The following is an 11,467-nucleotide window of genomic DNA, read 5'->3' as shown; positions in this document are numbered from 1 at the left end:
GACCTAATTTGTGTCGAGTGGACGTTAAACCCCATTTCTCTCTCTCTCTTTGATTTATATTTTCTCAAATAAATGAAACGATGACTAGATTGTACAAATTATAGGCCTAACTAATGATAATGGATTTTCAACATACCTGCTTGCAGGACTCAACGGAGTTTAATCGTGCAGGCAGACGGCAGTCAGTCGATCGTCGCTTCGTCATTTTTACAGCTAATAAATCTCCACAACTCTCCCTTTTGCATATTTTATGACATTGTTTTTCGTATAAATAATTACTGGTGAGCGAAGATCACAACATTGTTTGGAGTAAGGCACAAATAAATAAATATTTAACCCGATTCACTCGCTTGCTTTCACCGTGTTATCAGGCTAAAAAAAATCGCGTGATATTGACACATGTCACCGGAAGTTCATTTTCTCGTGAAATCTCGCAATTTTGCGGGATTTACTTATCGGCCCTATTGAATGTAAAACAGTTTATATAAATTCATATGACATTATTATACGTGTTGCGATCCATTTGTGCCAATTTCTAGGTCCAAAGGGGGGGTGGGGGGGGGGGTGATAGCTGAATGGTTAGCGTGCGCGCGCTGTATCATAGTCTGTCATTGAGTCGACTGGCGTGGTTTCGAATACCCGGTTGTACGTGGCAAGGATTAGGGTCGCCTGTCCAACCTCGTGGGTTTTCTCCGGGTCCTCCGGTTTCCTCCCACTGCTAAAGACCCCTACGCGCAAGCGAATTATGTAATTAAAATTAAACGATATGTTAGTCCCGAAATGACCCAGTTTGTGTCGAGTGGACGTTAAACCCCATCTCTCTCTCTCTCTCTCTCTCTCTCTCTCTATCTATCTCTCTCTCTCTCTCTCTTGCCATAATAGTTTAAAAATAGATAATAATAAATAAATATATTGAATATATCATCCAAAGTACTTTTATTATGAGCGAAGTTATCACTGTTTGAAGTTTTTAAAAAAGGTGCCACAGATTGTTATCGTACCAGCGGTAGTTGTTTTTCGAGTTTGGAGATTTAACATCGATTAGCCATTTTTAAATTAAATCATTAAATGGCGATTGAAAATCCAAAACTATACTATAAACCGATACCTGATTTTCATTTCGCTATATGGTTTGCACCGCAGGTTAGTGCTAAATGATAAGGCCAGCTCAATTTTTCGTCATAGGTCACGAAATATAAACAGGGCTAGCGCTAATCCCAACTCTTACCCTAACCCCAATGCTTACCATAACCTTAACCTACAATCTCGCCAACAATCACGTACCCTAACCTTATTAACATCTCAGCGACTTTGACAAAAATTGAGCTGACCTTAACAAATAGATTTAGCATAGGTACTACACCGATTCGTATGATTATTAATTTATAGATTTGACTGTGGTAAAATAAATATGTATTTAGGCTTCTGATACCTGGAGAGTGAAAGTTTCATATTTTAGTCTAGATAGATAGATTATTTTTATTGCTTGGGACAATTGCCTTCACGCATATCGGGGGAGGGGGGTGTCTGGTTTGGAAATAAGATTTTAGGCCAATTAGGTATCCTGCAAATAAACTGGGTCAGTGACGAAACAATATCTGATAATCCATATTTGATCAAGGTTTTGACACCCACCATTAGTCGCTCCCCTACTGGCCAATTCTTAGTAACATGCGCACACACGCAGTGCCCATATCTATACATTTTGTTGGTAATTCACCGTATCTATCACCTAAACGTGCATCGCCGATCTTGGTCGATGTTTAAAACAGCTGAGCGGGCTCCAGTACGTCAGCTTTGCTGTGTTACTACATGTTATCTATGAATCGCGGGATTAGCGGGGAAGCTACAATGTCCGTTGAATGGGCAATGTTTTGTTAAATTTATAACTAAAACAGTGGCCGTTGGTCGCAATAGCAACAAGTGCCACTAAGGTTCACGAATCATCGCAATTAGCAATTTCAACGGAACCTCTGTAAGTTATGGAGCTGACACCAACGATGCATTATGTAAAAGCTAAATCTGTCTAATGCAGCTCTTTCGCTCGGCTTCAAATGTTATATAAATCATTAATTAGACATTTATTCACATGCCAAGCCCATAAACTCTCTAGACTGTCGGAGGTTTTTGTTGTCAATTAACACAATTGCTAGTTAATAATTTTATTAAAATATTGGATAATGGAAAACAAATTTTCTATCGTGTAAACGGTAGCAATGACAATCGAGACTATGCTGCTCTTCAAACCGCTACAACTCTACCCAGAATGAGGTAATTTGAATGAAATATTCAACATATTCCCTTTTCATTATCTTATTTTTAACTATTATAGCGAGACCTTTCGGCTCTTTATCCAAATCTTACATAATATATCTTTAACATAAAGACTTGCCCAACTGTCTCGACTATCCAGTTTCTTCTTCAAACACAATTTAATAATTCAAATTTAAATTCGCGTTTTTTTTTTTGTCTTAAAATATAAAATCCCCAGACACTGTATTTTATAATTCAAATCATATCAAATATATCATTGATTTTAACAGATGTTCGATTTTCTTCTGGTCAAAAGAATTCTCGATTTATTGAACGCGTATAATTTATACACTAAAAATTAAATTTACATATTATCTACCAATGGATCTTTTACGTGCACGCCAATGTGTACATGGGACCTCGGTTTTTCGTCCCATCCGAACGACTAGACAGCTGTCCTTGTCAGCCCCTCCGCCCTGCATCACTGACAAGGGGGAACCACGCCGGAGAATCGGGATGAACTTTCTCGGCCAATGCAGGGATCGAACACCCGACCTCCAGGCTAGCGAGCCAACGTCTTACGCACTTAGCCACCTTGACCCCCCCCCCCCCCATAATCATGAAGACTCGTATACATAATCTACAGATATGAATAAAAATAAGCAGCACTATATTAAAAATATATAAAATATGTCACCACACTGAATAAGGAGAATAAAGATCGATCTTGAAAATTGCAAAGAAAAACCAAACATCTGTCGCTGTAATCCAAATTTTGAAAGTAAAATATTATTCAGCTCACAAGATCAACCAATGAGATTTCTCAATCCTTTCAAATTTCGGACAGGGATCGATTTATATCGATATATTATATGAATATATATTCGCAGTATAGCAACTATTATTTGTTATGTCTACTTCAGAACAATTAGAGTAGTGGAATATATGTTTCATGTATATATGGATTAAAATAAATAAAGAACAAGTACTTTTATGTTTACGGAAGAAAAGTACATAAAGCAAATTAGATTAACCATGTTTTTAATTATACACCGGATGTAAAATATTTTATCATCATACTTCGAAGTCTAATTATGTAACGGGTCGAAATATGAAGTAGCGAATGTCGAGTTTTTAGAGGACACGTGAATTTAAATGTGAAATAGTAAATCGTGTTTTAGAGGACACGTGAATTTAAATGTGAAATAGTAAATCGTGTTTTAGAGGACACGTGAATTTAAATGTGAAATAGTATATCATGTTTTAGAGGACACGTGAATTTAAATGTGCAATAGTAAATCGTGTTTTAGAGGACACGTGAATTTAAATGTGAAATAGTAAATCGGGTTTTAGAGGACACGTGAATTTAAATGTGAAATAGTAAATCGTGTTTTAGAGGACACGTGAATTTAAATGTGAAATAGTATATCGTGTTTTAGAGGACACGTGAATTTAAATGTGAAATAGTAAATCGTGTTTTAATTTAAAGAAGAAATCTAAGGATGTCTAGAGAATTAGGAAATTATAATGTGAGTGTTGCCTAATTAGGTTTTATGTTACTCAGTAATACAGACCTTTAATTATCTAATTGTTTATAAAATTTACGTTACTCGGTAATACATACCTTTAATTATCTAATTGTATATAAGGTTTACGCTATTCGGTAATACAGAGCTTTAATTATCTAACTGTATATAAGGTTTACGTTATTCGCTATCACGGACGTTTAATTATCTAATTGTATATAAGGTTTACGTTATTCGCTATCACTGACCTTTAATTATCTAATTGTATATAAGGCTTGAGTTACTCGGTATTTACAATAGGGTTTTTTTGTAACTATTTAATTGGTAATTATGTTTTTGTTAATATATACAAGTTAGTTTTTATATATAAGAAATTAGTAATTTGGGTCTTTATATAACTTCTGCAAAGAAACGACGACAAGCGAGCTAGTATATGCCTGGCTTAATGGCCTCCCCCCTTAAAATTTCGAAAACTAGATCTACCTTTGATTGCTGCTGGAATTGTTGAGCTAGTCATAAGGAAATCTGCATCATATGTTCGTGGGAGTGATTGTCCCCGTCAACGAAACCGTGTACGCTTTCATTATAGATCAATCCTTCCGGTGGATCGAGGGCTATGACATCAATTAGTTTATTTGTTTTACTGGGTTATTAGAAATATCACCCTTTCGGTTGCCACCAATCTGATTAAAATACAGATCTATATTTCGTTTCGTTTTTTTTTATATACTTTCGATGGCCTAAACTACACGAAGATCTGAGCGGTTGTACTGGAAGGTCGTGTCATTGGTCGTACGAGCGGCTTTTGACCCTATGACGTCAGACATTAATTAATCAATCAACGTTGATGTTTCTAGTGGTTTACTCACAGTTCCGTACAACGCACGCCAAGAACTCGCCGTAGCAGACCGTTTCATTGACCAATCCCTCACTTCCAGATCCTAGTGTAGTAAAGACAAGTAAAACGATATTTTGAACTATAAAAAACAAAACGAAAAAGGATCTGTGTTTAAATCAGGTTGGGTTGCCACCAGTTTTAAGCGTCGAACAAGGGGATCGTCTTACACTACAGCATTATAGGTTCCCAGGTAAAATAGTTCACTGGACGGAGCCACGGTGGCTAGGTGGTTAAGACGCTGGCTCGCTAGCCTGGAGGCTGGGTGTTCGATCCCTGCATTGGCCGAGAAAGTTCATCCCGATTTTCCCACGTGGTTTCCCCTTGTCACTGGTGCAGAACGGAGGGCCTGACAAGGACAGCTGTCTAGTCCTTTGGATGAGACCAAAAACCGAGGTCCCGTGTATACATTGGAATGCACGTAAAAGATCCCTTGGCAGTTGGAATTGGAATTCGATATAAGAGTAGGCGATAGTGCCGCTGCCTGGGCAAAATTTCCCTCATAGACACTGTATGGCGTATGCCCGTCTTCATTAGCCCAGTATAGGAGCAGAACAGTGGGACGTTAAACCCCATTTCATTTCATTTCATTTCAGTTCACTGGAGCTCCTATCTACATAACCACTCACAGGAATAAAAACTTGATGCCCGTTGATTGTATTTTTACTTCGAAAAAAAAAAACAATTAAAACATTAAAACATGCTGTTCAACGCTTTATCAAGTAAACGTTTTGAACAAAAATTAAACTCCGTGGAACATGCTTTCAAGGGCATATGGCTTTAAATTTGGAACCTTGAAATAGACAGAAATGGTTCTAAAAACACATATTAATGTAATATGAATGTATGTAAAAGGATTTATATTCAATTTTTGAAAAAAATATTGTAATTTCTAATCAATTATGTTCGGTGAAATACGTGAACAGTTCAAATTGAACGGCGGTCGTTTACGCCTGCTTAGTGCATTCTACATGTTTTTAAATTTATATTTTATCGTTTGTGAATCAGCCTTTACTAATTACTTCCACATTGTGTTGTAGGATATGTTTTTATTTGTTCATAACCGTGGGGTACACGAATCGTGTACTGATTATAACAGGTTGATTGTGTTTTAAATATTGGATATTACGATCGTATAGTTTCACGACAAGATAACAACATCAGTATTGATTAAAATTGACCAATATTGAATTCTAATTCGTGTTTTAATTTTCGAATATTATGGAAAATATTGGTTAGAGACTTAGCTCCTTTAATTTCCAGAATTTTATTTTTTATTACAGAAACCAAAAGAGAATCGGATATGGACTAAGGGTAAACGTATAAAGCTAGTTATGTGTGTAACGATTGTACCCATCTGGTTAACCAGTATGCTCTACAATCTGGCCTCTCTTCAACGAGTTATGTTCGCTACTAAATTAGCTTCAACATCCAAACACTCATTTTCCCTATCGCATGATCTTCAAGTAATAGAGCCTCAAGTATGTGACGTATTACTAAAGAATACAAGTTTGACTAACCGATTCATAGATAACGTTATGAGCTTCATGAAATTCCATCCTAGAAAAGCAGTTTTACCAGAAGCCTACATACCTTTAACTTCAAGCTGTTCAAAATATATTTCCAATAGGGGGTTCCTGGTTCATAACAGTACAAAGAGGGAAGAGAGTTTTCCAATCGCCTTCACCCTCATGGTTTATAAACACGTGGAACAGGTAGAACGATTGTTAAAAGCTATTTATAGACCCCATAACGTATATTGTGTTCACGTGGACAGCAAATCGTCATTGCTCATTTTTAAAGCTATAAGATCCATCGTGAAATGTCTTCCTAACGTGTTCTTGGTTTCTAACAGAACCAACGTAATCTGGGGAGAGTTCAGTGTCCTGGAACCAGAGATAAATTGTCTTAAAGAACTTGTCCTGCATAAAGTAAAATGGCGCTATGTGATCAATCTAACTGGTCAAGAATATCCATTAAAAACTAACTATCAACTAGTGAGGATTTTACGGTCATATAAAGGAGCTAATGATATAGATGGATCCGCAGCAAAGTAGGTACTACCATTAAATTATCAACCAGTAATGTATCCAAGTCGATGTATTTAGCTATAGATCGAAGTGTATTGAGTCCACACATATATATATAGAGAGAAAGAGAAATGGAGTTTAACGTCCACTCGACACAAACTAGGTCATTTCGGAACTAACAAATGGTTCAGTTTTATTTCAAAACCTATTCCTTGTCACATACAACCGGGGAATCGAAACCACGCCAGTTGACTCAATGACAGAACTTATGATACAACGCGCACGTCCTAACCATTCGGTCATCCACCCCCACCCATCTGCATCAACAGTGAAAAGGGGGCATATTCCGTTTCATACATCCTGGTTGCCTTACCGTAGATGCGAAAGGTTATTCCCCAGTTTCAAACCTCTAACGTTACATATGGCTTATTTATTTATCGTACAATGTCTTTTTTTTAAAAACAAATTATGAGGCTCTCGCGGCCCAATCAGCGCCACCACCCCAACGCTCTTGAATCCGACATTTCTAACACCCATACTCCTCGCAGTGTTTCGTTTGATTATACCTAATCCAACTAAACACTGCTTTAAGGAAAGCAAATTATGAGGCTCTCGCGGCCCAATCATCGCCACCACCCCAACGCCTTTGAATCCGACATTTCTAACATCCATACTCCTCGCAGTGTTTCGTTTGATTATACCTAATCCCACTAAACACTGCTTTAACGAAAGCAAATTTATGTTCCAAATTATGAATGGTCAATGGTCCGATTAACAACCAATAGCTAATTGCATTACAAAAGTATTACGCTTAAAACAGAGCTCCAATTTGGACCAAATATGTTTACATAACGTTACGTCATGACTCACGATTTTATTATGCCAAATTAACCAGTGCATAGCAGAATATTGCAGAAAAACTAATAGCGTGACAAACGAGGCTATCGAATCGAAAACAATGTAAACAATACTGTTTGGAGACGAACATACTTTCACCGTTTTTAATACCTTAAATCACTGTCCAAAGTTTTAGGGAAGACCCAGATTAAACGAAGGCCTGCCATGTTGCTGTACTTGGGATAGATTTGATTGAACGGGAAGAATAGACAAACTCCCTCCCTCAAAAGCTGGGGGGTTGGATGGCTGAATGGTTAGCGTGCGCGCGCTGTATCATAAAGTCTGTCATTGAGTCGACTGGCGTGTTTTCGAATATCCGGTTCTACGTGGCAAGGAGTAGGGTCCCCTGTCCAACCTCGTGGGTTTTCTCCGGGTCCTTCGGTTTCCTCCCACTGCTAAAGACCCCTACGCGCAAGCGAATTATGGAAATAACGTTAAACCCCATTTCTCTCTCTCCCCTCAAAAGCTCAAGTATCAGAAACCAGTCCAGCAATGACCAGAGAGGGATTTCTCGGACCATTGCCTCAGAAATATGCTAACACCATGCTATGTTACAATTAAAGAACGATACGTATTACCAACCGATCAGTTTAATATCACTAATCATTACTTACCCCTTCCACTTTCAGGATGGGATCAAAAGGTTACTACTACTCCCGAATTAAAGGTCGACCTCCTCCTCCTCATGGAATAACTCCGTGTAAAGGACTGGTACATTTGGCAGCTTCAAGAGAATTTGTTGACTACGTTCTACATAATAAAACGGCTTTAGACTTTCTAGAATGGTGTAAGTCAATGAGCATACCTGATGAAACCTACTTCACTTCTTTAAATAACAATAAACACCTTCAAAGCCCAGGATCTTACACAGGTAAACATATAATAGAAATCTGATGAGTGCTGTTATATAAACGCCATCTCTGGCGACCAGTATTCATCCAGAATTTCTCCGTCGTCAAGAGCAGTAGTATACACCGTAACCGTAAGCCACCCAAATCATACAGCTATTAACTTCAATCTGGCAAGTCAATAGGTAACTCTGGCATTGTGACGTTGGCAGCAGTGTGCCCTCTACTTGCTTTTCATATGGGGCTCGAAGTGCGTATGCTTATATCATATCTCAAAGATGTTCTAGTTTCTACATTACTAGATTCATTTAAATTTAAGCATCTCAAGCAGGGGCTTGATTTCCTCGTGACATAAATCGCCCGGCCTATCAAGGCTGTTCGCTTGTCACTTCACCAGTTCAAGAAAAGCCCTTTCTGAAAATGTGAGTTGATTTCCTAGTGACATAGAATCCCCCGGCCTATCAAGGTTGTTCGCTTGTCACTTCACCAGTTCAAGAAAAGCCCTTTCTGAACATGGCAGTTGATGACAGTCAATAATTAATGCTAGATATTTCTTGTCTGTCCTTATTTTGTCAAACACCTGGGTTGTGTCTATAGGACTGTATTTTGATTTTAGAATCCAAAGCTACATATAAGAGCAGGTGCCCTCGGCCAAGTTACAAACTATTGTTAAATACAAACTTAAAAGAAAACTAGAGTTACGTTTGGGCCACTGTTTATTGATTTGCCCAGCTACTAAATGCACGTACTAGAAGATAATTTAGAGTAAATTAATTTGCATATTTGCCTTTCTGGGATTCAGTATTTTTGAGGATTGCTTTTTTTTCAGGAGACATAGAAGATGAGACAAGGGACAGTTTTATTCGTTACAAGATAGTTGATAATGACTATGGTAAATGTGGCAGCAAATATACCGTTCGAGGTGTCTGTATACAAGGCATCCCTGATTTACACCTAATGACAACCAGTAATAAACTATTTGTTAATAAATTCCTTTACGAGTTCCAACCTCTTGCCTACGATTGTTTGGAGAATTGGTACTTCAACCAAGTGAAGTTAGAAATGGCGGGAAAATTAGAGTTTAATACAACTGTGTATGAAAAAAGTACAATTGTAAGATATCGCTATATACCACCGGATGTTGTTTGAATTTTATAAGGTGTGTGGATATTGTCATCAACCCTGTCCAATGTTTGTCGGGCCGTCTGTCGTTACATGTGTCATACAGCTGGATATCACAGATATTTTGGTGTCATGAAACTGAACAGCAAGATTTCTGTAAGTTCGTGGTAAAACTTTCAATAACAACAAAAAGATTAGTAGCATTTTGCGTCCAGTTTCTGGGCCACAAATACATAAACCCATTAAATTACTGAACAGCGTCATGAATAACTAGAATTTCCATGGACTGGGCGCCAGCCTACTGTGCGTTTTCAGGAACGCGTTAATAAACAACTAGAAATAAACAGCCAATAAAATGCACAGACCACCATTATATGAAATACATTTACTTTTTATTATTTGGGGGTTGGGTGACCGAATGGTTAGCACGTGCGCACTGTATCATAAAGACTGTCATTGAGTCAACTGACGTGGTTTCGAATCCCCGGTTGTACGAGGCAAGGAGTAGGGTCGCCTATCCAACCTCGTGGGTTTTCGGCGGGTCCCCCAGTTTCTTCCCACTGCTAAAGACCCAGGACGCGCAAGCGAATTATTGAAATAGAATTAAATCATATGTTAGTCCCGAAATGACCTAGTCTGTGTTAAGTGGACGTTAAACCCCATCTCCCCCTCTCTCTCTCTATCTCTCTCTCTCTCTCTCTCTTTTATCTCCGATATTGAATAGATTAGAACAGTTCAGCAATATTTTGATTCAAGCTAAAAATGGAGTCCGAGCGAGACTTAGCTTCGAACAACCAGTACGGTGGTTGAAATTATTGCACACGTCTTATCAAACCTTCAAAGACTAATATCTTCATTTGAATGAAATTTTCAAATTATTCATTTTACATTATCTATTTTTGAACTATTATAGCAAGAATGGCTGGCTCTTTATCCAAATCTTACATAATTAATCGGGGGTTGGATGGCTGATCAATGGTTAGCGTGCGCGCGCTGTATCATAACGTCTGTCATTGAGTCGACTGGCGTGGTTTCGAATCCCCGGTTGTACGTGGCAAGGAGTAGGGTCGCCTGTCCAACCTCGTGGGTTTTCTCCGGGTCCTCCGGTTTCCTCCCACTGCTAAAGACCCCTACGCGCAAGCGAATTATGTGAATAAAATTAAACCATATGTTAGTCCCGAAATGACCTAGTTTGTGTCGAGTGGACGTTAAACCCCATTTCTCTCTCTCTCTCTGTATGTCCTTTCACAGAGTCATTAAATTTTATTTCAATAATTCACAGACCGCATGAAAACGGTTCAGGTTGGACAAGCACTTTACTCCTTCCCACTTGGAATCGTGAATCGAAACCACGCCGCTTGACTCAATGGCGGACCTTATTATCTATGACAGCCTCTGTATCCCCGCCACTCAGTAATAAGCAGTAATTGCATTCTATAGAAGCTCCGTAATAAGCAGAAATTGTATCCTATAGAATTATGACCAGTTTCATTACTAAATGCCATTAAAACAATTTCCAACTAATGGAATACTTGGATTTGGTGGGGCATGGGTGTTTGGGTGGGGGCATTTTATTCAAAATCGGATTAATTGTGATTTTTAATTTGTACATAATTTGTTATTCTGTGATACAGAACTACCTAATAAACACAATTAAAATATAAGGTGTTTGGTTTGTTTTGTGTGTGTGTGTGTGTGTGTTGTTGAGGAGGGGGAGGGGTACCCCACCAATAAGATGGTTCGTCTTTAAAGGACTTTATACACTGCACTGGAATTAAGTAGATTCATGTCGTGTTGTTGACGATAATCATGACTAATGGGGTTTAACGTCCTACTTTTCTTCACCAACTGCAATGGGCTAATGAACACGGGCTTACGCCATATAGTGTGCTATGA

General features: G+C 38.3%; 1 protein-coding gene across 1 annotated transcript; it reads left to right on the top strand.

The window, feature by feature from the left end:
• The first annotated feature begins 3,553 nt into the window (after positions 1-3,553).
• On the top strand, positions 3,554-11,150 carry LOC126819363 (N-acetyllactosaminide beta-1,6-N-acetylglucosaminyl-transferase). The gene is made up of 4 exons (XM_050547367.2): positions 3,554-3,782; positions 5,958-6,727; positions 8,231-8,472; positions 9,279-11,150. The coding sequence occupies exons 1-4, from the start codon at positions 3,756-3,758 to the stop codon at positions 9,596-9,598; spliced, it is 1,359 nt and encodes a 452-aa protein (XP_050403324.1). The 5' UTR covers positions 3,554-3,755; the 3' UTR covers positions 9,599-11,150.
• Positions 11,151-11,467: the final 317 nt, after the last annotated feature.

The sequence above is a fragment of the Patella vulgata genome, chromosome 4, assembly GCF_932274485.2.
Source record: "Patella vulgata chromosome 4, xgPatVulg1.2, whole genome shotgun sequence".
Taxonomy (NCBI): Eukaryota; Metazoa; Mollusca; class Gastropoda; family Patellidae; genus Patella; species Patella vulgata.
Note: the sequence above shows the minus strand (reverse complement) of the source record. Positions and strands in the feature narration are given on the sequence as shown.

Excerpts from the sequence above, each read along its gene's own strand:
- LOC126819363 (XM_050547367.2), top strand. The coding sequence starts at position 3,756 with ATGTCTAGAGAATTAGGAAATTATAAT. Across the intron at positions 3,783-5,957 it reads GAGAATTAGGAAATTATAAT|AAACCAAAAGAGAATCGGAT; the intron begins GTGAGTGTTGCC and ends TTTTTATTACAG. Across the intron at positions 8,473-9,278 it reads AAGCCCAGGATCTTACACAG|GAGACATAGAAGATGAGACA; the intron begins GTAAACATATAA and ends CTTTTTTTTCAG.